This window comes from Tauraco erythrolophus, chromosome 10, assembly GCF_009769465.1.
Source record: "Tauraco erythrolophus isolate bTauEry1 chromosome 10, bTauEry1.pri, whole genome shotgun sequence".
NCBI lineage: Eukaryota > Metazoa > Chordata > Aves > Musophagiformes > Musophagidae > Tauraco > Tauraco erythrolophus.
The window spans coordinates 32,805,551-32,832,133 of NC_141474.1; the positions used below are offsets into that span (position 1 = coordinate 32,805,551).

Sequence of the window (26,583 nt, forward strand, 5' to 3'; positions counted from 1 at the left end):
CATCAGAAAATGGTACGAGATGAGAATCAAGTCGTGTGAATCATCTGGGAATATTTTGCCCTTCCACAGCTTATCAAGGAGCTACAAAACCTGAAATACAGCGTCCACGGCTCTTAAGTATGGTAAACCCTTTTATGCTCCTGAGGCAATAAAAGCAATCATACAACACAAACAAGAAGAAACTTAGGCCCTTATCAAGATTATGACCCAAAATTAACCTATTAAAAAGCATTGTGTGAAAAACACTATGTTATCAATAACATTTTATAACAGAAGGTCTGGCAGATGGAAAAGTTCAGAACCAGTTTAATCAGCAATGTGCCCGCCTATCAGTTTTATCTTCCCAGATATCAACCTACATTGAAGAGGGGTTACATTCGTTCAAACACACACAGTTTAATGATCAACTCGTTGGTCTGCCTCTTCTGAAATGAAGAGGAGAATAAATAGATCAAATTCTTCAACCCAGAACAGCCACACTGTTAGTAGGAAAAGTCTCCGCATGCTGAACAACCAAAAAGTATCAGGAGCAGAAAACATGAAAATCATTCTAGTCTTTCTATTCATTGCCCCACTTGCTCTTCCAGCTAGAGCTGAGAAGGATTATTCCTCCTTTGATTCTGCAGTATCTCCCGAAACGAAGTCAAGATTTGCCATGTTAGATGATGTACGAATCTTAGCCAATGGACTCCTCCAGCTTGGGCACGGTCTTAAAGACTTTGTCCATAAGACAAAGGGGCAGATGAATGACATCTTTCAAAAACTTTACATTTTTGATAGGTCCTTTTATGAGCTCTCACAGCAAACCAGTGAAATCAAAGAAGAAGAAGAACAGCTCAGACAAACTACGGCCAGACTGCAAATCAACAATGAAGAGATAAAGAATCTCTCACAGGAGATGAACTCAAAGATTGAAGACCTCATACAAAACAAAATCCAGCTGCAAGAGAAAGTTTGGGGACTGGAAGACAAAGTCACAAAACTGGCCATTGTCCAGCCTTCAGTGCAAGAGACAAAAGAAATTTCTTCACTCAAAGTAAGTAGACTTGTGAAAGTGCCCTGACACACAAAGCCAAAGTATGGGTAGCTATGCAAAAGCAGCTTATGTTTTCCCTGCATCTTCACTGTGGTACTACTGTGTATTTTGAGAAATAAATCATTGCAATAATCTTAGAAGAATCGGTGTCTTAATACAACGTATTGTTTATTTGCAGTAAAATTCCCCAGTGAAATCAGTGAAAAAATCGTGACATTATAAGGCTCTCTATCTTTTTCAGTATTTTTTTGCACATTAATTTTAAGAAATTCTGTAATAATAATGATAAAAAGAATTTGCAATCAGGAAAGTTATGTGATTACCAAGCCTACAGTTTGTATCCATCAAACTCACTACAAATCAATACACTAGGAACTGCCTGCTCAGTATAAAACCAGGAAGCTTAAATCTTTAAAGAGGGGCATCTATAGTACCTATATGACCTCCAGGACCAAAGAACCTTGTAAGTGTTCAATACATGCAAGTATTTAGGTGGGTATAAGGTTTCCTACAGAAAAGGAAGTATTAACTGCATTTTGCAGAAGCATAGTTAAGGCTAAGCAATTTGCGTAAGAAAATTAGGATATTCATTTCAAAGCAGAAAGATGAATACAGATCTCTCAAATCCTAAGCTAATACCCAAAACACTGGGAGTCATTCCTTTTTTTGTGACTGGTGGCACATATTTAGTTTGACTCAAGGGCCAACTTCACAGAACGTAATTGTTCTGGACATGAAAATGGAAGGAAAATAAAAACAATAAAAGCTTGTGAAGGTCTTCTGCTTCTAACCACAACCCTCCTCCCTCCATGTCCTCAGGCTTTCGTGGAGCAGCAGGACAACCACATCAAGCAACTTCTCAAAATCGTAGAGGACCAGCATGTGCAACTCGACAGACAGCACAATCAAATAAAGGAGCTGGAGGACAAGGTACAGGAACCATCGCTAGTTCTCTTTTCAGAATCTGTCATCTCTTGTGACACTGAAGGAGTCAACGGCCCAACCACTCATTTGGGTCAGCCATCCCTCTTGTCACGGTTTGGGGGTGTAGAGGAGGGTATAAACAATTTTGATCGCAAACAGGTACCTTTTTGAGCGAGAGACGGCTGTGCTGTCAGGCAGGGGGCTGTATTTTCTGACTGCTAATTTTCTTTTTTTTTCCCCTCTTATTCATATTATTGTTCTTCCATTGGTCTTTAAGTACCATTACTTTCTATCTCTTTCTGCCTTTCCAACATTCACACCAACAGGGAGCCATGTTCTGCAGTTCAACATGTGTCACCGTAACGCTGGGTACAACTGACATGCTCATATTTAATTTATTCCTAAGAGGAGGCTATAAAAGGAAAATGCATTTCAGCCTAAGGAACTGTGGGTTCTGTGCTCTTTAGATGTTGGTATTATTTGTCTAAGTGATGTCACCTGAGGAAATAAGTTAAATCTGTTTGCACATTAAGGTGCACCTCATGAGAACGGGTCATTTACTTGCCTCATGAATCCTACCTTGTTCAAGCAGTGGCACAGCTGACGTCCACGCAACTGAAATCCACCAGCGCGCTTCTCAAGTTATTTTTATGTTGTAAATCGGGCATTCCAAAGGATTACATTAATGAGAAAAATTATTCTCTGCATGACATTGTTTGGCTTAATACACCAATCTCATCGTTTCAGAGCCTTGGGAAATTAACGGTCTGTAATTACGGCTCTTTCAGCTAAACCACATAGAGCTCCAGGACCTCACAGAGAACTCCTTCACGGGAGAGCAAACAGAATCAGATGCCACCTCCTTCCCTGCGCGCAACGTCACGGCTGTAACACACAAACCTGATGGTGAGACCTTATCTCTTAGATGTCACTACACAATCATTGCATCTGCAGTATTCTCCGTGAAAGTTTTGCGTTGGATTTAATAGTCAAAGACTAAAAGCAAAGGACTCTTAAATTATATACAGTGCTATGGGAAGGAGCTGGATTTCCTGTTTTGGAAAATGCCAACTTCTATTTAGCCCCACTACACGTGTACTCGTTTCCGCGGTGACATACAGAAACAACATCCCATAATGCAGTAATCTCGTCCTCAACCTTCAGCCTCCGTTCACCCCTGGTGAACACACGCCGTGACTATCCTTTTACTGACACTTCTGACGTTGCTGGTACCTGTCTCGGAAAGCATCAACAGAGAACTAATTTACTTCACATTGGCTAATTATAAGATTTGGGGGAGTTTTCTTTAAAGTTGAGGGGCGTTTTCCAATTGCGGCAATGGAAATGGTATTTATTGGGAACTTGTAAGGAGTAGGAAAGTTCATCTGCCAGAGTTTAGTGCCAGGCCTTACAAACTTTCCAAAATTATCTAAATTGAAACCTTGCCTAACTTATAAAATATAGGTGGCCCACCCTCCGTACAACTTGGCAGCTGCACTACCAAGCCCAAAGCAGTTTGTCCATTTCATGACACGTATTGTAAAATAAAATCACCAAAAAGATTGTTCTAGGTTTTGTTTTGGCTCTCTCTCATACTGAGCTTCGAGTTACAAAGCTGGATTAAAACCTACCACATCCAAACCAGGATTTGTGCCTGCTGTTTGCTTTCCCAGGTGCTGCTCCTGACTGCACTGCTCTCCATAACAGCGGCTTGCGGTCCAGTGGGGTTTACACTATTAAGCCCAACGGCTCAGAAGCTTTTGATGTCTACTGTGAAACAAAATTTGGTAAGACAGCTGTGCTAGCAACAGTCTAATTTTCACGTGAGTAGTTTCCTATAAGCCAAAAAACTGTGTCGAATCCTAAAGTACACAAAAACTTACTGTGATTTATGTATCCTCTTGACTTCTCTTACTGTCCTGTCTGTGCTCCGAACTCCGGTTTCCCATATCCTGAATTCTCCTTAACGCTGCTTTCGTTCTTTACTCACTTCTTGTTTACACCAAGGCAAGGACTTTCAAACATGCGACATAAATGAAGTATATATGAGGCACTGGCACAGGTTGCCCAGAGAAGTTGTGGCTGCCCCATCCCTGGAAGTGTTCAAGGCCAGGTTGGATGGGGCTTTGGGCAACCTGGTGTAGTGGAGGGTTTCCCTGGCCATTGCAGCGGGGTTGGAACTAGATGATCTTTAAGGTCCCTTCCAGCCCTAACCATTCTATGATTACATATTAAAAAAACAAGCCCCTTTAGCTATAGATAATGAAAATGGAAATTATAAATGCCATTATATTGAAACCATGAATACCTTTTTTAAATAGAAGCAAACAGTAAACACCTTACTAAAATTTTGTTTCATTAACAAGGGTTACTGCTTGACTTAGAGGTACCACACTAACCCAAAGAGGTGAGCCCTGGAGACAGGACTCCTGTATCATGTTTGGGTGAGTCAGTAGCTATGTATCGTACAGGTTCAGAACTGTCACAGACCAGAATGCACAGCACCTCCCCAAGCTCTATCTTTTTAAGAAACCCATTTGTCCGTTCCTTTCGCCACTACCCAGAGATCACCCGTTGTTTGGCCACTTCACTGTTCCCTGTTTTTTCCACCCCGCAGTGCTGCTCTGTGCGTGTCCTGCCCAGCTTCCCTGCATGCTCCCTTTGCCACAGCTACGCTTCCCAGCCCGGGAACACGCTGACGCGAACGTGGCAGGGCCACGTTTACTGTGATTTGTTTGGATGTGCAAACAGAGCAGCACGGGGTTGCCCTGTGCAAAAAGCTCCTTTGCTTACATTTGTTGAAACTGGGGAAACGAGGATGTCATGACCTGGGCAGGAGAAAAACTCCACTGCAGCTCTAGTGCGGACACGACCTCCAACGCTTTATGCCTTCCGTGGAGTTGCGTTCCCAGCAGTCAAGCACTATCAGTAGAGGAAGTCTGACAATCTGATCAAATGTCTGGAACTTTTCATATCTCTTTTTTATCATTTTCCCTATGTTTGTGTTTCTCAGCCCTCATAAGCAAACGAAACCCAGTTAAGGCAGCTTACCAAATTAAGTCCAGTGCACTGAGTCACCACAAGTGTGGCAGAGGACACCTGGACAGCCCCGTGTTCTGTTCATCTGTGCCCACCTTAATCTCTTTCATGAAAGAAGGTTTAGGCTGACTCATTCTACCTCAAAATTGGAGCACCCAAGAGCACACTCATGTGTTAATAAGGCCAAGGCCAAGATGAGTTGAGCATCTGCTCTCTGTACAGCCGAGAGGCTTTATAGCTCAGCACACGTGCACTTGGGTCTGCTGCAAAATGGAGAGTAAGTGGGATCCATATGGAGCCACCTTCAATGCAAGCCCATTTCTTTCTTCACTGCAGTAGAGGCTGAGCTCTAAGGGCAGGCACAGCAGTGCAGTCTGCAGGTCAGCGGCTGATGGTCTCAGCTACTTTCCATCTTCTCTCCAATGCTTTAAAAGCTTAAGCCAGGCTTGTGACTTATCTCCCCTTCGCATTCGCAGGCAGTTCCTGGACTGTAATCCAGAACAGAGTGGATGGATCACTAGATTTCAACCAAACCTGGGATGCCTACGCAAACGGTTTTGGTGACGTCAATGGTAAAAATGCCTTTTTTTAATGTTTTTATTTTGTATCAGTTGATTTGAGAAGCTGAACCTTCTTACTGAAAGGTATTCACATGAAAGCAGGCAAAAGCTGCAATCAAATCTTACCTAATTAGTGGAACACCAAAAAGCGCTTACCAGAAAACCTAACTCCATAGAATTCTCAAAGACACACCTTCAAACGTGTGTTTAGAAACTTTTGCTGAATGGAGGCCAGAATGCCTTAAATGCTATTTTAATTATTGAGATTTTACTATTTATAAAAGCACTCCTCAAAGCCTTTAAAATATACATATAAATGCAAAATCTCATCAAGATGCTGTTTCTGCTTTCTCTCAAACTTTCTGCATCCTGTTTCCCTTAAAACCATCATACCAATTTTCCCAGTCCCAAGAGAGCCCGAGGCTGCGTGCGCTCCCCTGCACAAACACCTCTGGCTTCCACGCGGTGGCCAATCCCCTCCACGGCTGGATAGGGTGAGGGAACACCCATGTTCCCCTGTTAATCATCAACTCCAAAGAATTTGTAGCACCAAGTGCTGCCCAAGAGCCTCCCCATTCAGAATGTCTTCCCTGTTTTCCCTCGTACAATGAGATGACTCTACTTCTGTTTAGAAAATATTTTGAATTCCTAGGCACAGAACAGATCAAAAACTCACTAATGTTGGCAGCAATATTGACTTACTTCCTTCCACCTCTTCTACAAAGAGCTGCCATATCTCAACCTTTCTCTCATTTTGGGATAGTAGCTCACAACTGGAGGTAGACTTTTACCAGTATAGTTTGTCTGATATTGAACGCTACGGTTGCTCCTTGATTGGTCTCCAATTCCCACATACCACATCAACAGGAAGCCAGGTCTTTTCAGCGTCAGAAAGATTTTGCAGAGTATCACATCACTCTCAGCTATGTCCTACTCAGGTCTGTGCTGCATATTCCAAGGTGATAAAATATAACGCGCTACTGCTCCTTACCTGTAAATTGTGGGAGTATTGTACTCAACCATCTTGTCTTCTATTGTTTTTAAATGCCACCTGCATGTATGGCACTCGCATTCAGTTACACCAGTTCTACATGTGGCAATTACCTACTGTGCACTGACACCGGCGGCACTGATAATCAGCTACTTAGTGAACGTAATTTATGAAACAATTAAACTAATTATCATGAATTCTAGCAAAAGAGAAATGTTCGAGTTAAATTCACTTTGTACACAAGGGTATCGAAACCTCGGTTTAGTTCTGCAGCTCTTTCCTCCAAAAATACAACAATTGCAATTAGGTTTTATGTATGTCATTTGCTTCATTTGTCACACGGTTCCAATTACACGTGTTTTAAATGCCTTGAGCTCCCTCTCGGAGTTTCACAAAAGGCGGGAAAGTTGAGAGAGAAGTTCATCTATATCTCTTGTCTTTATTGATCACCAGTGTGCAATTAAGAAGAGGTAAACAAAAAGAATGTAGCAGGAGACCTCTGAAAAGATCAACAGTCCCCAAGACTCATATTATTGATTTAATTAAAGCAATGAATAAATCCTTTTAAATACTATATTTTCACACATACTACCCACAGGTTAACTGTAAAAACAAATTCGACAGCAGTGTGAGCGATATGGGGTCTTAGGGAAAGTTTGTGACATAACCCCTTCCCCACTAACTCTCTGCCCAGTGACTTCTGTCCCCTAATCCTCACCTCTGACATCTCTCGACGCTGACATTGCACAGCTTATTTGAACACATATTCTCAAACACTGATATTTTAAAGGTGAACGAACTCTCTGAGGTATGGGTTAGAGATCTGAAAAACACGGTAAGTGTACTCATGCCTAGTTCCATATTAACAGCATCTATTTACTATGACTTTGCAGAGGAATTCTGGCTAGGCCTGGACAAGACCTACTCCATTACTAAACAAGGGGACTACATCTTACGGATTGAGCTGCAGGACTGGAAAGACAACAAACGTCACATTGAGTACGCGTTCAGCTTGGGAGGCCCCGAAACAAACTACACTCTCCAGCTTTCACGCATCTCCGGGAGCATCCCCAACGCGCTGCCGGAGCAGACAGAACTGCGGTTCTCAACTGTAGACCATGACGCAGACTTAATTAACAACTTCAACTGTCCAGAGAACTACCTAGGTACCAGTTTGCTGGGTGTATTAACATGGGAGTTTCTTTGTTACATGAAGGATGGTACTATGTCTTAGCGGGTAGTTGCTGTTATTAGCCTGATTTTAGATACAAAGAGAGGGTAGCAGCATCTTTCTCCTTGCAAGAAAAGGCAGGAGATGTTTTTTGTTGGCAGATAACAGGGTCCTACAACAACGAGGCATCGTCTTTCTATTTTATAGATCGGTAAAACTAAAGCATAGTGAGGCTGTGCAAACGACCAACATCAGAAACAGAACTAGCAGCATAGGTGGAAATAAAACCCCAGGATAAGATTCTGAGCTACAAAGTAAAGGGCAGTTCTTCCTCTGACACCTGCTCCAGTGTGGTGGCCTTAGGTCGGATTGTTTAATCCCTCTTTGCAAAAAAGTGAAGACAAACTGACTCAACTCCATTTTGACTACAAACCAGAAGTTAAGAACGATGGTGAGTTTCCACTCAAAGGCAGGTTTTAGCTGTTTGTCAAGTATACATGCTGCAATCGCTCTCAAAAGAGCAAGAGATGTGAGGCTGAAGATGTATTTCTCCTTACAGATAATTTGGTTAAAGGATTCCCAATTCTTTGACTTTAAGAAGCTTTTATGTTTTGCCAGTTTATAGCAGAAAGCGAAGAATTGAACAATTAATTAATGATTAAACCACAGGACAGAGAATTGCCCTCCAGACACCATTTTGTACGCCATTCTAGGCTTGAAAATTGTTAATGTCTGAAACTCTGTTGACAGTGTTACTCAGCGCTAATGACCATAAAGCCAAGGACTTCCAAAGTGCTAAACTTTCCATTTCAGCAGTCACTGCCAGTCCTCTCCAGGCAGAACTGGACTTAGAATTTAGGCTCATGTTTAAGGACACCAGCCAATAAAAGAGAATTTGTTCACTAAAGGCTCTTCAGCCTCCTGTAGATGCAGAGATTTAACTATATGAACCTGAGAAAAATATCAGCAAATCAGATAGTCAGTTGTAGCAGGTCAGGGGAAACATGGAAGCGCAGAGCTAATGTCCTAAGTGTCCCAATTCAGTGGCAGCATTTGTGTGTGCAGTTTTCTATGCATCACTACTTTTTTTGTGAAGCAGACAATAACAGGGAGCACAACTTCTTTATATTGGCCCTCAGCTTGCAAGTGAGTGTATGTACAAGCCCCATTTCATTTGGGTATACTGGCTAATTGTCACTTTTGCTGGAACTGGTCTAAAGATTTATGTTGCAAACAGGAGCTGTCTACTTGGAAACTGAGCACAGTATGTTAGGGTACAACTGAGAGTAACTGGCATTATGATATTTTTCCTTAGGAGGCTGGTGGCACAGTGAATGTGAGGAAACCAATCTTAATGGGAAATACGTCGCACCAAGGTCAAAAGGAAGACTGGACAGAAGAAAAGGCTTATACTGGAAGCCTAAGAAAGGAAGATACTACTTGCTCAAGTCAACCAAAATAATGATACACCCCACAGATTTAAAAAGTTTTGACTGAATGCTCAACCTGACGCATTTTAATTCAGAACATACTCACTGAACATTACTACATCAGAGAAGTTCACGTTATGCTTAGTAACAGATGCGTGTCTAAATCCATACGCTGTACGGTGTGTTCTCCAACACATAAACCTGAGGCATGTGCGATGGTCTGACAGTATGTTTGGTAAGTATTCTCATTCCCCCTAGCCCCAATGCGCTGTAACTTTCCCGGAGTTTTTCCCTCCCTAGGATGAAACTCTAATGCCTGGGAATCAACCACCTACCCAGGTACCAAACAATATTGCTCGGGGGAATGGGTTTTCAGGCTGTTGCATTCGTTTCTGGGTCTTGTAGTAGGGAACACGAAAAGTGCTTCAGTAAAAACAAAAGGCTGGCAAAGAGCTACAGAAGCCATTTAGGTATTAATCTGTCAGGAAAAAAAGAAATTGTTTCCTAAAGTAACTAATTCGATGTCCATGTGATGGTTGTGGAATGTTTCCGCGAGCAAACGAAAAGATGGGCAATTCCCCATTTCAGGGTCCTGCATATTTGCAGACAAATTTTCAGCAATGTAGCTCAGGCCAATCTTCACTGAAGCACTGTACTCACGCAGCTGTAGATCTGTACACACACATCAAATAAGCCACAGCACAGACCTCATCTTTGAGAGACCACACTTGGAAGAATAACTTAACTTTCAGTAAGAAAACGTAGCTCTTAAGAGCTAAGCTTCAAAGCTTACTGAAATAAATAAGAGATCTTTTCTTCTCATTTGAAACGGATTCAGAGCCATCCCTTTGTGACCTTTTAGTACACCTGAGAAATTAAATGAAAGACTAAAAAGAAAACCAACTCTGTCCCAGCCGAAACCAGGACAGCACACGACAAAACACCTTTCAAACAGAGAACAGTTGCCCGAGGAAGGCAACTCCACCGGAGTCAGCGGTACCAACCAACAAACCCTGCAGGCACAGCCTACGTGACGGGGCTGGTCCTGCTCCTGAGAAGACATTCACAATTGTTCAACTTCAGCTGCAGAATACTGTAAGGCAGAAGGACTATCGACATGTTGGGGACAGCCAGCTGTGACAAAGACCCCAATTCTGCAGTTACATTGAGTCATATTGACTTGTTTATCTTATCTAACCCTTGTACAGTAGGGATTTTTTATCTCAACTTTTGCAGAAAATGGTTTTAAACTGTGATTTGTCAGAGTGAAACAACTGTGAATAAAATGTGCTAATTACAGAGAAACTGCAAAAATACTCCTACTCCTCATGGATTTATTGCAAAGAAGAGATCACACAGTGCTGCTTATTTGTACTGGGGTATTGTAATGTCTAGTTACCTGTCCAACCTCTAAAAAGAAATAAATAAGTAAATTAAACTTTTGAAAAGACGTGATATGAAACTTGACTAAACTCTTTCTTGTAAGCTTTGGTTTATAAAAACCTGGTTTGTATTCATCTAACTTTTACAAGAAGAAGTAACTGATTTGGTGAGCAAGTTGGTGAAATTACTCAACTGAAGAAGACAATTCTACTCAGAGGTGTAGCATCTTCAAAGATACTGTGAAAAAGTTTTAAATGAATAGCGGTACATAATGAAAAGAAACTTGATTCCTGTCTGGGCTTAGTTATAGAAAGGTTATTGTTTTCCAAGATACTTCAGAAATATTTCTTATTGTCCAGATCTTCAGAAGATTCTTTTTCAAGCATTCAAGTAAACAAAGAAATTGCTTTTAAATCAAAATGGAAGTATGAACGCAGGGAGTATGCATTTTCTTCATTTTTATCCCCCCACTTTAAAGAAAAAAAGTCACTGAAAGTGTCAGAAAGTATTAGAAACAGTTGGAGAATTATGACTTTAGCACACGCAGAAAAAAAAACTACATAAAACTGAAAAGAACTCAAATAAATTTCACTGTGAATTTTAGGAAACAGAGAAACTTCTCTCATGTTTCTGTTCCAACCCAAGTTTTCTGCAAATAATATATCTGTCCCTTCACATCTGTGTACTTTCTGCTGTGTCAGTCTGGACCCTTTTTGTGCCTCTGGCACAGCAGATCTCCTGATACAGCAAGTTTTGCAACAAACCAGATGATAAGGTAGAAATTCCTAGATTTGCCAGTCTCAGGTCCTGAAATGTGAAATGTATTTCAAAACTCTAACCTGTATGTGGTATTTGGAACGTAGACATCCCTGGCAGGAAACTCCAGGATTTCTCTTGTAGGTCTAACTCTGCTGTCTGGGTAAAGTTTGACTTGCAGCAACTCTGGAGTTAGACAGTAATGGGGATTCTCTGGAGCTGGAGATATGTCTATCTTTAATTGAGCTGTAAGAAGAAAATGGTTTTATGACAATAAGTAGAAGTTAAATATAAATAAAAGAGCACATTCATGCTTTGTTTCTTCAGGTTAATAGCCTATATATGAATTTCATAAAGAAATTATAAATTACAGCCTCTGTGGATTTGTTAAAAACAAGTAATAGTGAATCAAACTGGTATCTAGAGCAACTGAGGTACCAGATAATAAGAATCAACAGAGAAGATATATCTTAACAAGTCCCAAATGCTATTCTCATAAGCAAGTTGGGGAAATACTGTAATAATGCTACTGTGAGGCCCAAATACTGTTTAAAAAAAATATTTAAAGTCTTATAAGGAATCTCGCCTATCAAACCAGAAAGGTACATCAGGAGCTGCTGAAAGCTGATCTGCTCCAAGATTATTGAATATTTTCCTTAGCAAGTCAGCTGACTACTGACAGCACTGAGGCTGGAATGACCGTAAAAATTTGGAAGACAGGAGAGTTGGAGAAATGGCATCAAACGACTAAGGTGGAACATAAGGGACTTGCATTAAAAAAACAGAAATAACTGGCATGGATCAGTTCTGCAGAAAAGGGCTGGGTGACAGTAGTGACAATATGCCAATGTCCAAAAAACAATTACAACTGTTCTAAGATATATTAGTGTAGTGTCATGTGTAAGACACTGGAGACAAATTTATCTGCTTTGCTTGGCATGAGGTCTGTCCTGGTTTCACTGGGATTGAATCATAGAATCGAATTTCTGTTCAGAAAAGCTACATTTCTGAAGTAAGCTGCATTTTTCAGAAGACTGCAGCACCCCATTCAGTGAGAACAAAGTCAATGAGACAGTTTCAGTTCATGGACGGCCATGGTATCCATGGTGCTCAAGGACTTTTCAACTCGTTTTTGCTAATGGCCCAGATGTCCAAGAACCTGGGGGGAGCATACCACGTAAGGTCACGCTCACTATCATTTGGAAAATTCGTTGCGGATGGTCTCTCTTTCTCAATGGTCACCATCTCTGGAGGGTCTCACCCATCATTCTGTTCCCAAGGCCTACTACTCCTTTTCCAGGATTGCAGTTTCAGGACTTTCCTGCTCTGGGATCACTAGTCAGGAATGGGCTGGACATTGGTCAAGGGGTTGTGAGCAATTGCACCATACACCACTTGTCTGCATGTATCATTATTAGTTCTCATTTATTTTATTTAAATTACTAAACAGTTTTTGTCTCAATTCATGGGTCTTCTTTCCTCTTCCTAATTCCTCTCCTCCAGTGGAGAGGGGTCGCTGGGTAATAGAACAGCTGGCTATTGTTCAGCCCCAGATGCAGGCTAAACATAGCCAAGGTCTTAGGAAGAGGAGCATACTCAGCTTAGAGCACTGCACTTGAAGAAAAGCATGGACACATTAAAGAAACTCTAGCAGAGAGTAACAGGCAATTTTAAAATCACAACCTTTGAGGAAGGGTTGAAAAAAACCTGAGGTTGGTTAGGCCACGAAATGGAGGCGAGCAAGAGTGAACTAATAACAGTATTCAATACTTGAAAGGTTGTGATAACTGCCCTGAGGGCATGACAGACCATAATCAGATTAATTGGCAGCGAGACAATTTTGCAAAGTTTTCTTAATACCTAAGCTCACTACAAGGACAGCCGAGTGCTGGGAGAGATGGTCTAAGGAAGCAGTAGGATTGCTGTCGCTGGAGATTTTTAAGAACAGGTTAAGTAAATATTGTCAGGAATAGCACAGGTCAGGGACCAGGGATGTTTCACTGCTGGAGTGCCAGTGTTTTTATTTCCCTTTCTCAAACAGAGGTGGAGTCTCTTCCTATTAACCAAGTGGGAGCCAGGAGACAGGTCTCCTCTCACCTAGAGAGGTATTTTACTCAAGAAAACAGAGGTTCCTCAGCCCCTGCAGGGTTCAGGGCTTTGGGGTTTGCATCCTCTTCTCGCAGATGCTACTCTCGGTGCGACAGGAGCTGCGTGTGCACTCGTGCCAGTGAAAAACCTGCCAAAATGCCATCTTTAGGGCTCGTGGTCTACCCAGGATTGCTGTCAACGACTTCATGGGGTTTTTTCATCTGCTCACTTCTAAGAACTGGGTGGCAATTGGGAAGGACTAACCAAATACCTTAACACATGTGAGCCAAACAGATCTCGTTCAATACCTGTGATAGGTCTCAATCTCCGTAACACTGATGATGGTCGTCTCATGTCAGCAAGGAACTTGTACAAATCTTCGTCGCTCAGGCGATCACCCTCCTGTTGGGTGTTGGGAAGAAAATGGTTATCTACACAACCCTTCAGGATTGTGAGAGAATGAATAAACTATCTCATACTATAGTCTCTTTCAGCTGATACCAAAATGTACCTTCCCAGAACAAGGTGTTAAGATTAACTTGCTAAATTACAGCTCATCTCTCCATCCTTTTTCCTTCCCTTTTTCCTTATTAATCATCGTGACGGCTGCAGGAGCTTCTCATTGAAAACCTTTTCTCTCCCCATCAATATTATCTTTTTCAAAACTGAGAATGGTTGTTAAAAGATTTCTCCCAAATACCCAATTTTTAGCAAGTATAATAGTTTGAAAAAGTATCTGTCATTCAGGTAGTGATCCTCACTCCTCCTTCTCTGCCTTTTCTTTGGAACGAGTCTAAAAGAGCCTTACTTTTCAGAACTGCTAAGAAACGGTGGGAAGTGGAAGGATTCTGTTGTCAGTCATCCTTGTGCCACATTCTAGTAGCTCAGAATTTCACTAATTTTGGAAACATAGAAAATGTGACTCTGCCACCCTCTAACTATCCAAAAGCAGAAGACACCTGATAATAAACGTAATAAATCACAACATGAAAAAAAGAAGCAAATGGAAGGAGAAAAGTGCTGAGTAGTATTCAACTAATTGTACTCAATGGAAGAAATGGAAGGGAAGATAAAAAATAAAAGACATCGAAGAATTAAAATTAAAAATCTTACATCAATGTTTGGCAATTTTTAAAGGACAAATGAATAAAACAAGCTGTTTCAAAGCTGCCAACGAAAACAACCTCGACAAAGTCAATAAATATATTCTTTTGTGCATCATTACTAACTCAGTGACCTGGTTTGAACTGGTGTATATTACAGAGGGCTGCACGACATGATCGGTGGAAAGGCTGCATCAGCAATGCTGTAGTACATTTTTTTTCCTTACTTTCTACACTTTAGGTGAATACGTTACAGAACTGGATTTCATTAACATCTCAGGTAAAAGGAACGTTCTGTGCTGCTCCGTGTCACTGGGACCCAAGAGACACCACTCCCCGAGCCCGGTTTCAGTCGTGCCGAGTTTCACGAAAGCGCAGAGCAGCAGAGGCATGAGTCACCCTCCACTTACACGGCTGGCACCACGATAACATCGTGCCCTTGATGACATTTCTCCTTGTTTACACTACTGGATTTAAGAGCAGACTTTGGATGGCTACCCACAGTGAAAGTGGCACGTAACCAAAACAATCAGGAAAAAAAAAAAAAGAGCTCAAACAACTTTCAATATACAGAATCTCTATCTTTGTATTCGCAATGATTGAGAAATCAGTCAAAAAAATATCTGGTTGTACAATATTAAATCCCTTTTTATACACAAAGGTGACATTGAAACAACAATTTTCCTTAACCAGATGTGGCATTAAGCAAATCTTAGTAAAAATTAATGAACTAAAACCATTTTGAAGCTTAACTTAAAATTTTATTCTGTTTAATCATGTTTTCTACTGCTAAGAAAAGCTGCCACGCAGCAAAGAAGCATCAGAAATGAAATGCTTTTTTCGTTTTCAGGCATCCCTGGATGTGTCCAGGGAACTGATGCCAACCTCAAATCATAATGATGAACCTGGTTCTGAGCCTGCTGATGTTTCAACAGGATTGTACATCACCTAATGAAACCAAAGGAGTCAACTAACCATCATGATAAAGGTCATGCAACTCCTAGATTAAGACAAATACCTGGAATACTTTTTGGCACATACTAACTCAAAGAAGTTATCCTCAGTTTTTGTGAACTGGCTTCTAAGAGAGTTTTTCCAGATGTGTTTACCAAAAGGCCAGGCAGTGATTTTTCCAATGCATGTCAGAAAAATCTGGAGCAGAATAAACTGGTGTCCTTCTGGGCAGACCCAGTTCTATTAGCTGGAGTGGGTAAGTCACTATGCCATAATGATGCTTAATCATTCAAGTCAAAACCAGCTAATAATTTCTAATTCCATAATGTAATTATTCACAGTAAACTTATTGAAGGAATTCACCAGTTGACTGTGGACCCACTCCTGGGAGAAGTAAGCACATGATATAATAAACCCACTGCATGGTGTTCAAAGATACCCTGTGATCAGGGAACAGACCTTACACACACTGAAAGCATCCCAAATTAATCATTCAGGTCTAAACTGACTTTGCATGATCACACCGCTCTGGCCGAGAAGCGACTCCTTAATTCCTTAGCTTCATACAATACCTGTTTAAAGAAGTTTGTCACTGTCAGAGTAGCTGGTCTAAAACTGGTCAAATTGCAAGCCTCATCCCCACTCGTGGTTCTCTCTAACGAACGTCTCCCGACAATACTGGAATTCCGCCTCTCCGACCACGACCCTTTACGCTCTTTGAAAAATAAAAAGGGGGAGGAATGAAAAAAAAAAACCAACCACAAACAGAAGAAAAACAACAGTTCCAGAGCCTATTTTTGTTCCAATCTGGATTTTCTACACAAGAAGATAGGTGCTGCATTTGGAAATTATGCAAGAAGCGTGATGGAAGAGGTGGTTATGCTAAGACAATCACACTCCTGAGGCATCAGGAAGCTATGAAGCACAGCTGACTACTCCTGCTCCTCTCACAGCAACCTCACCCCAGTGCCTTACTGCTATTATAAAAGTCTTTATCACGTGGAGATTTATGTATGTCTCTTGCTCTGAAAGATGATGAAGTTGGCAGTTTTGGGGATGCTGAAGAGCAGTTTCAGATGAGCTGTGTGGTTCACAAAGATTAATCCACTCCTTTTGAAAACGTTCATCAGCCTGTAACACGCTCTCAGTCTTAGAAGGCTGGTTTTAAATAATATAACAGATGGTTTGCTTGTAAAATCCTTGAAAGGTAAATCCACTTGTTATCATGGACTTTCCTCTTTTACTTCAACCATGACCCAAGACTGTCAGAAGGCCTAGGGCAGCGCAGGGAAAGCGATAAAAGGAGCAATGGCAGATAAAGGGCATGAATCGAGACTTCAGTAACCCTGGATTTGCCCACATTCCCTCATGCAGATGCCAGATACTGTACCTCCTGTGCCAACTTCTACTTCTGTGGAATCTCTTTCCAAACTTCCAGCGCTGCTCACAATGTTCATTAAATGAATGGCTGTCCAGGCGAAAGGCATCCGATACTTGCCTAGTCTTTGGCAAAACTGTTCTGCCTGGCATTTCAGTTTTTCCAGCTTTTCCTTATTCTGTGAAGAAAATATTCAATCCAAGAGATTAAAAGGAGAGGAATAGGAATAAAGGTTCACTTAGCAAAACCAGCAACAACGGTATCTTTTCTAACTTGCAATGATTTTGTGCTTCAATAGCACCTTCTAGAGGAGGATCCCTACAGACTTCTGCTTCACAAAACTGCCATCAGGGCAACAGTACCAGGTACAGGACAGCCAGAGAGTCAGAGCACTTGGCTTCATGCTCTTCAGCCTCCTGAATAGCCTGTCAAATCCCAGTGAGCTCATCCACTGCCCTTTCAAGAAAAGCTGAATTTTACTCTATGAAGTCTGAAATGGCCTTTCTTAATGTTATTTTATGCAGCAGGTGCTCAGATCATCTGGAGTTGCATGGGAAACTGAAAACATTTCTCAAATAAGCAGTATCATACTCATTTTGCTGAGGAAAAAGGGAGTAAGAGAGGACTTTTTTGTAATTCTGCATATTAAAGAGTAATTTTTTGCTTTAGAAAGGTTGTCACCTACAGGCCTTTAAGAAGTCCCCAGACAGAGGGCTGGATAACAACACAGAGCACTCTGCTGCTCATGTTCTTCTAGTGCAGGACATGCTTATACACCTTGCTGGGAAGGAGACCTTGAAAAAGATGCAGTTACCAAAACTTGGTGGGATGAATCCCATGACTGAGGTGCGGCTACAGGCAGTTCAGAAGGGACAGGCGAGGAAGGAGAGGCAGAGGCATTGCCCTCTACATCAAGAAATGGACAGGGTGTGAAGAGCTGTCTCCGAAGAATAGCCATGAGAAGGTTGGAAGCTTGTGGGTAAGAGTTAGAGACCAAGGCAACAAAGGGAACCTTGTGGTTGGTGTCTACTACAGGCCATCCGATCAAGGGGAGTCTGTTGATGAAGCCTTCTTGCTCCAGCTACGGGAGGCATTGCACTCACAGGCTCTCCTCCTGCTGGAGGACTACAACCACATCAACATCTGACTTCAACCACACCAACATCTGCTGGAAAAGTAGCATGGTGAGCTGTCAGCAATCCAGGAGACTCCTGGAGTGCATGGAGGATAACTTCTTAAGCCAGGTAACAGACAGCCCGATCAGAGGGGATGTGATACAGGCCCTGATGGTCACCAACACAAGTGAGCTAATCAGTGATGTTAAGACTGGAGGCAGCCTGGGCCGCAATGATCACGTAACTGGTGGAGTTTGCAGTCCTGAGGAATATGGGTGAGGACCCTGCATTTTAAGAAAGCAAACTTCCACTTTTTCAAGGAATTAGTCAATAGGACCCCCTGGGAAACTGCCCTCAGAGACAAGTGAGCAGAACAGAGCTGGCAGATCTTTAAGGATGCTTCCCATAGAGGGCAAGAGCTCTCGATCTCCACGTGTAAGAAACCAGACAAGGAAGGCAAGAGATCAGCATGGCTGAGTTGAGACCATACTAAAGGGCAAGAAAGAAATGCACAGGGACAGGGACGCTGCCCATTTGTGTAGGGATGGGGTCAGGAAAGCCAAGGCACAGATGGAGCTGAGCTTGGCAAGGGATGAAAAGAATAGTAAGAAAGGCTTCTACAGGTATGTCAGCCAGAAAAGGAAGGTCAAAAAGTGTACTTCCCGTGATGAGAATCTCCTGTTAACATATTTCATTCGCTTTCTAACCCTTCTAGAGGAAGGTGAAGCTGCTGTGATGGAGTTAAGCTGCAGAAGCAACGGAAAAGCCGAAATTTTACTGCAAATTCACATCAAAGGCTGCCTTCACTTGACCCAGCTATAAGCACGCAGCTGATCCTTCGGGACAGGGAATCACAGATGACTGAGCTTGATGGTAACCACACATCTCCCCTGTCAGCTACAAAAACTGATGACCTTTAACTACTCTACCCCAATAAGGCATCAAGATTCAAGGGTCTTTGACTCTTCTCTGGCCTTTAGAACTTGACTAGATTCTTAACTAAAAATGGATCATTTTAACAACAGCAACAGTATCAATGGATGTTAAGTCCCAAGGTGAAGGAAAATAATGTGTTTAATTTATTAATAACAAAATGCCTTAAAGTGCTTGTAGTCAAATTTAACCAAAACATAAAAAAAATTCTTACCTTTGCTGCATCGGATTCTTTAAAAATCATATAAGGCTCTGCACACTCCCCAATATCTCCCTGCTGTAATACTTTTTCCAGCTGAGAAGGGAAAATGAACCATTACAAGGACATATATTCAGCAAGGATTGTTAAATTAAACAAACACTAGTAGGAAAAAACATTCTTTCAAAAGAATTAAAGCTTGATTTCCCTTTGTGAGTCAGGGAATAAGCACTGCATTCAAGTGCTTATTGTTAGAATCATTAAGTTCCCAGATCTCCAGCTGTAACTGAGTCACCAGTGTGAAATATAGGTTCAAGGGGAACATATACCACTTCACTTTGGTTTGATATGTTCTAGAGCTACTTTCTTTTAAGGCCTTGAAGACAGCTTACACTAACTCTCCTCAGCATCCTCATTTTCAGAATTCTATTCTTATTTTTGTCCTCCAGCAGCACAAGAAGATGACTCGGATGAGCTCAGCTAAAACACTCACCATTTTAAACCTGTGTGTTTTCAAATCAAATAACGAAATAATCAAATAATTAAAGTTAGCCAAAGAGTAGATATTTGCTTCTGAAGTCTCTGAGTAACACAAAACTGCTTAACACCCATTTTCTGATGGAAATATCTTCCCTATCACATGCACAAAGACACTTTCTTTCAGAAGCATCCTGGCCCTCCCTCCCACACCCGCTACTGTGCACATCCTGTTATTAGATTAGAAAATCTTTTAACTTCTCCCATGCTTAAAGTGCCATTCACACTTGTCTATTAGCAGAACTGCAAGAAGCTACACAACATAAAGAACAAAACTACTTCCCATCAAATCCTGCACTCCCTGCTGAGTGCAAGCCAGCAAGACCAGCTGTCTGAAAGGTGGTTTCCCAGTATGACCCAAGTGAAAATTCACCTGATAAGGCACGTTATGCATCTGTCTTATTTAGCCCTGACTACATCCTTTTCATCATCAAATCAAAAAATCACCTAAGCCACCAGCTCCTCTTGGATCACTGGTTTTACAAGCACTAATGTGCAGTCACAAGCTCTTTCAGACAGATCCTCATCTCATAAATACGGGGTTCTCTCTTCCTCACATCTTGTAAAAATCAGAAGAGTGAAAATGTGTGCACAGAGAGAACATGATTTTTAGAAGGAATTCAGAGAATCATACCAAAAATTGGAGATCAGAATATGCCCCAGCGTTACTGAAAGCCTTATTCTCATCTGGGACGGTTTTGTCATGCCACAAACCCTTAACTCATCCCTTCAAAACACAAACCCTTCAAAAGCTCATCTCTCCTGTAAGAACCAGCTCATGAAGAACTTGCACCAACCTCCATCAACTGGGTTCTCAAAACACAGCACTCAGCTAGCAGGCAGTGGCCTGTCAACTGAAAGCTTGTACTGAACTCCTCTTTTTACAATAGGAGGATTTTTATACAGAAACCAGCCAAAAAACCTGATTCAAATGCCAATCTCAAGTAGTAACATTTGTGCGCTCATTGAATCAAACGAAAGAAGAGAAATTAACTTTTATCTTTGTATATTTTATTCCAGGAGTGACCAATACAGCATTTTATTTCAGTTATGCATCTCACTCTCTTAGCAATTTCAATTCTTGAAGACATTTGAAAATCTGGCTTAAGGGCATATATCATTTTTGAAATGAGAATCAGATCAATATATATTTTTAAATCACTCACTTCTCTATCGACTTAAGGCGTCAGCACATTGTTTCATATGAAAACCAAGGTCAAGCCCCAGAAAGCTGCTCTGTATCAAGCAAACCTTTGTGCTCTTTTCAGATTTTGATAATACAACAACACATATCTCCACTGAACTGTTTCTGTTACAAAAGAACTTAATGTACTAAGCGAGAATATCTGAAGTGAAACAGAATTCTGTGATGCCAGTGTTCACGCTTTTGAGAACAGAATTCTGCTCTCCAAATGTAAATAAGAAGTCAACTAGTCAGCCAGACTTGCTTATATTGTTTTAAACAGGAAACAAAAGACAAGAATAATTTAAATTTCTCCATCATTTCTTACCTTTATTACCAGAAAGACATCTTGAGAGGGATAAGTGATAGAAAAGATGGCAGATCTAGCCAGCGTGGATATAGCAGCAGGAGGGACATGTGGACGAAGCATTCCCTTCATTTGTTCGGAGTTTAGATCAAAGTAGAAATTTTCTGAAATCTAAGGAAGAAGTTGGGTAGCTTCAAGCATTAGTTATATTTTTTATTTTTGGTAAACTCTTCAGAAACACAACAGATCATTTCAAAACACAAGTAAAAAACTACCAAGAGTGCCTCCTTTCAAACCATGTATAAAAAGACAAAAAAAAAAACCAGCCTTTTCATTCAGAAATCAAGGCAGGACAGTGGGAAAGGTGAAAAGAAAGGGAGCCAAGGATACAGACTACCTATAAAACTTCCTCCAGCTCTCGTAAGGTATGTAGTTCCATCACTGGGCTAGGAATTACAATTGCTACCTGCACTGAAAATATCAAAGCATCAAAATAGAAAACGATCTTTAAGATCGTTCATAGAAAAAGAAAAAAAAAAAAAAAAACACATCTTGAAAGAAAGACAGGGAGCTTTCCATGCTGACACACCAAACCCTCGACTGCTCCAAGGATCCTTGGCTGTATCAAGGCTTCAAAGCCAAAATGAATGTGAGCAGGTTATCAACACCAGAGGTCACTAAAGAACTTACTACGTTAGAGGAAAAAAATGGAGCAATGAGATGATAAAATTGGCTTATGAAATGTGATTTAAATATTAAACAAAGTTCACATAATATTCCACATACTCTCATCTACATAACTTAAAACTCAATGCATTAAATTCAAGTCTTAAAGAGATAAATGTCAAAATGCATATTTTTAACATTTTTCTCTCTACTACTGCTAATATCTTGAATTAGGAAAACTAAGAGACTCTTCAAATATTAAATACTGAACATAAATAGGGGAATAAATGTATTTCACATTTCCTATAACTTAGATCTTGAAAAGACTCCTCAGTTTTGTTTTGATTTTAGCAATTTTAGCATGTATGACTTTTTTGTGCATTATTAAAATGTTACTCGGACACATACCATGCTGAATCACGAAAAAGAGATTAAGAAAGTCATAAAAACTTAATCTAAATAAAAGGTTTCAGTTACTTAAGTTCTCTCTGGGGAAGAGACTTTTGAAAGCCAAGATTGGACAATATATATATTCTGATTTCAGGCACTCGCGTTAGATAATATTTTTAGAAAAGTGGTTATACTTCAACTGTTTCATTAAGCAGAACACACAAGTAGAGTCATGAAATGCCTTCATCGTTCTTCCAACCACTAGTATGTCACTGTCTTCATAAAGGTTTGCTTCATAAAGGCTTGCTTCCAGAATTAATTCCTACCCCCCCCTCTTTTTTTTTTTTTTAACAATACAGGTTTGTAATGCTTCAGTAGAAATGTCACCACTCAAGTAATTAAAAACATACCTTTTTCTTTTCTTTGACATCATACAAAGCCAAACTTGCAAAAATGGGCTCAATTTCTATTTCAAATCTTGAAAGAGAAGAAACACAAAATCAGTTGACTTGCATTTTGTAAGAAAGAATTACCTACCCTCTCCCCACATCCTCCCTGGTGACAGCTGACCACTGCTAAGCCACGATGTCAGGAACAGCTGAGCCAACCTAAGGGCTTGCTCCTGCTGAAAAGGGATCTTGCTCCCCAATTTTCCCCCCACTCCTGTCCTGCTTCCTCTGCATCGCCCCTGCTCCCTTCCACCGGGGCACACATTGGTGCTACCTGGACCTTCTAAAAGCCATTTCAACTCATTGACCCAATAGAAAGGTTGGGATTAGGGTCACAGGACATAAAGCATACATCTATAAATGCTTTTATCTTCATAGAATCATAGAATCATAGAATGGTTAGGGTTGGAAGGGACCTTAAAGATCTTCTTCAAGTGTTGCTTGAAAGCTAAGCAAAGCAACCTAATAGCTTCCTTAAAGGGAGAGGAATTATTAATTGGGACAGTTGGACCACTTAGCTCCTCTGATGCCCTTGAGAAGCTGTCCTATGTGCTAACCTACTATGCTGACCTCTTGATATGGCTAAATGGCCAACTGCTGCTCTCGGCATTACTGACCAGAGCGCTCCTTCCCTCCGGAGGGTCGGGGACTGCTATTTTGGTGATTTTCAAATGTAACTTTTGTCACAAAATACCAGTATCTCAAAAACTCTCTCAGAAAGGTGTGTTTTTCAGAGTAACTGTTATCAAGCATTTATGCTAACTGAAACACTTCCAATGAAAACACTAACCTACCAAATAGAGCTAAACTTATTTTCAAATCACCTGGGAAGTTAAAGAAATTAAAAACCATTCAAAACCTGTCCCTATACCAAAGTGAGCAGAGGCTGAAATGGCATTTTCCTGTCTGCAGATTGCCCATCAAATTAATGCCCAAACCACAGTGGGATACCCCCCACACCCAGTCCCTGCACAGAGCTCTCAGCTTTTCAGCCTGGAACTCTTTCTGCCAACAAGGAGAACAACATATAGGATTCCACTACCAAACAGGTATTTTCTCTAGTTTTGCAACAAAGGTGAGATTAACCTGAAAATGACTCTGCTTAGGTCATCCTAGCCTTCTCCCTGAGGAAGAGACTACGTTTGGTTTTTTTTGTGCCACCAAGATAGCATATACTGGATGCTCGCTATCACAACTGTGAGTTCAATTTCAGAGATTACTGTGGTACACAAACAAGTGTGTACTTGGGCAGATTTGCAACAAATTTACAGTCAGCAAGAGATGCTCAAATAGCAGAAATCATTAATTTCCAGCATCTAACTTATTTATGCTAAAGACACCGTCCTTTGGAGAGGAAGCTCCACTGCTGCTGCATATTATGTTGTTCCAGTTCATAAAAGGCTGCAAAATCAGTTCATCTCTACAGCTATATTAGGTCCTGGAGTACTCTACGAGCAGGAGATATGTCCCACACATATATCTCAGTTATGAGCCGCAATGTAGTCTAACTGGAGCTCTCTAATAAGAAGGGTTGACCTAACTGAGGACACAGAAGATGAATACAGCAGTGTGGAAAATCAGTTTTGTACTTTATTTCTCCAAGGGAATAACAGTAAAATTTTACCTTGTGTTATTAGAGAAGAGTTATAGGCAATGAACCAGCTGCAGGTAACCCTATATTCAGGAGCTCCACTTCATTAAACTTGTTTAACAGGTTTCTATTCCTCCAGTTAATGCTTGCTAAGTATATAAAGTCTTCACTCTTAAAGGGACACAGTCAAGGTTGTCGAGCCTAAACTTTGGCAAATCTTCAGTTGTCTTGTGTTTTAAGGCTTAAGCACTTTTAATGTTTGTTTCTTGCTTTTTTCCCACTTAAACATCCTTGCTACAGAGCTGAACACGAATGACTGTAAATATTTTAAAATAGAGGGAGGTAGATTCAGATTGGATATTAGGAAAAAATTTTTTACCATGAGAGTTGTAGAACACTGGAACAGGTTGCCCAGAGAGGTGGTGGATGCTCCATCCCTGGAGACGTTCAAGGCCAGGTTGGACGAGGCCCTGAGCAACCTGATCTAGTTGGAGATATCCCTGTTCCTTGCAGGGGGGTTGGACTAGATGACCTTTGAAGGTCCCTTCCAGCCCTAACCATTCTATGATTCTATGATTCTATGACTGGCCAACTTCAGAGCCCTGAACGAGCGCGGTGAGGCATGCGTGCTGGTAACATGGAACAGGTATAGCTACAGACTGGCTGAAAAGCAACGCAGAGAAAAGCCAAGGAAGGTGAACACTTCCTGTATCACACCACTAAAGAAAGCCTTGAAGACAAAACTGTCTGATGCAAAGTACTGTGTAACTTATCCTTTACAGAACTAACCTTTAAGCCTACGACCAACCAACCAATGTTACATCCCTTCAAGAGTAATAAATAAGGCAGCAGAGTTATTCCAGATGCACGTGGATACAACAGCAGATTTAAATTCAGTTTCTGTGAAGAGGCTGTCTGTTGGAGTGATACTTACTTAAGGGACAAACACTTCACCAGGAGTCTTTGGCCAAAGTGTTCTTTGGGTACTTCGGGGACGCTAAGTCGTTCTATAGGCTCCTCCTGAAATTGGACACAGGAATGGCAATTTAGAGACACGACACTTGTACCAAGCCCTAATGCCATTATGAAGCAAAAACATGTATCACTTTTTTTTTTTTTCCTAAGGCACTAGCCTCAATTTATCCCAAGGCTTACCAGCATGTTGTATTCAGCAGCAGCTATAAATATGCTAAATTAAATCCCTTTAATGTTTCTACATTATAGGGGATTGCATAACCATCAAGGAAAACCAATCTTCAGAAAATAATACCTATGGCAAGACAATATGCTAAAAAACACGTGACCTGCAAAATAGCAAAAGTTCTCACGGATATTAAACAAAGGTGATCTTAACTCCTTCATATCCGTGGCAGACTGACAGTTTTCACATTCCCTATATCCTTCCCTTCTTTAGTTTCACCCACATGTATATAAAAATACCTCATCTGGTGCTGGATGTAGTGCAAAAAGCTCCTTATGCCTACTGGACTTCCTCTGATCTTCATTGTGGTGGTCAATCTCTTCATTTGGGGTTCGGTCCAGTAGGTTTGGGAGAAGGGCATCTGGGAGGGAGTTCTTCAGGTCAAAAATACTGCATGCCCAGCTGCCCCGGGGAGTATCATCAATCGACATTGAACGTCGTTTAAGGTCATCCTGAGATTCAACAAATTAAAAGCAACTTATAATGGGAAAGGGACTGCACTTTTAAAATGTGACTATAAATTAGGTTTTACGTAGCATGGGTTTAAAAGTATATTACTTGTTCATCCTGGTAACTGTTGCCATCTGGAGCTTCGTCAGACTCAAAGATCTGTTTGGGGAGTCCCTTTTGCCTCTCCTTCTGTTTGTCTAAGGTGTTGGGATTAAATCCAGTTCCCAGCTTGTGATATCTGAAAACAGAGTATTTCAAATGCATTCTTAGCATCCTTTTTGACCTCCAACCCGGAAGAAGAATTACAGAACAAACGCAGCATTATTAGCGTGGGCCCTCTCAAGGCATAAACTACTCTCTGCAAACAGTATTTCCAGTCACCCTCCACTGTAGCTGAGCAATAATCCAACAACCAGTATTGCAGCACCACAATGTGACTCTCTTCAACTATAAAGCAACCCCGGGTGATGTCAAAAGAAGTATTATCAATGGCCAATTAAGGTCATCGTAAAACGTGTGATTGTGATGCCAAGCTTAAAACAAGCCAAGAACATGGGGATGGGAGGCCAGTGGTTCTGCTGGAGCACAAACTGACTTGGAGCAGACAGTGTTAATATCTTTAAAAGTAGAACATCAGCTTCAAGTAGGACTGCATGAAGCGCAGAAGTCCTGAGCAGCTCTGGAAAACATTTCTGACCCCCACTAAAATGAGCATCTTCCTAGAGCATCTTTCTAAGCAGAACAAAGAT

General features: G+C 41.1%; 2 protein-coding genes across 2 annotated transcripts in view; one reads left to right on the forward strand and one right to left on the reverse strand.

The window, feature by feature from the left end:
* Positions 1-26,583, reverse strand: part of DOCK7 (dedicator of cytokinesis 7) — a 108,652-nt gene that overhangs the window by 54,336 nt on the left and 27,733 nt on the right. Inside the window, exons 5-14 of the mRNA XM_086617078.1 lie at positions 25,943-26,072; positions 25,624-25,836; positions 25,118-25,203; positions 22,554-22,620; positions 21,109-21,258; positions 19,076-19,156; positions 16,826-16,991; positions 16,008-16,150; positions 13,687-13,780; positions 11,374-11,536 (exon numbers count right to left, since the gene is read on the reverse strand). Coding sequence (XP_086473204.1) covers positions 11,374-11,536; positions 13,687-13,780; positions 16,008-16,150; positions 16,826-16,991; positions 19,076-19,156; positions 21,109-21,258; positions 22,554-22,620; positions 25,118-25,203; positions 25,624-25,836; positions 25,943-26,072 — 1,293 coding nt within the window. The remainder of the gene's footprint in view (positions 1-11,373; positions 11,537-13,686; positions 13,781-16,007; positions 16,151-16,825; positions 16,992-19,075; positions 19,157-21,108; positions 21,259-22,553; positions 22,621-25,117; positions 25,204-25,623; positions 25,837-25,942; positions 26,073-26,583) is intronic.
* Positions 539-9,218, forward strand: ANGPTL3 (angiopoietin like 3). The gene is made up of 7 exons (XM_086617775.1): positions 539-1,036; positions 1,856-1,966; positions 2,749-2,866; positions 3,634-3,747; positions 5,476-5,571; positions 7,444-7,716; positions 9,037-9,218. The coding sequence occupies exons 1-7, from the start codon at positions 539-541 to the stop codon at positions 9,216-9,218; spliced, it is 1,392 nt and encodes a 463-aa protein (XP_086473901.1).

Bases quoted from the DNA above. Each gene is read 5' to 3' on its own strand.
- ANGPTL3 (XM_086617775.1), top strand. From the start codon at position 539: ATGAAAATCATTCTAGTCTTTCTATTCATTGCCCCACTTGCTCTTCCA. The intron at 1,967-2,748 runs GTACAGGAACCA...CGGCTCTTTCAG, and splicing joins TAAAGGAGCTGGAGGACAAG to CTAAACCACATAGAGCTCCA. The intron at 5,572-7,443 runs GTAAAAATGCCT...ATGACTTTGCAG, and splicing joins CGGTTTTGGTGACGTCAATG to AGGAATTCTGGCTAGGCCTG.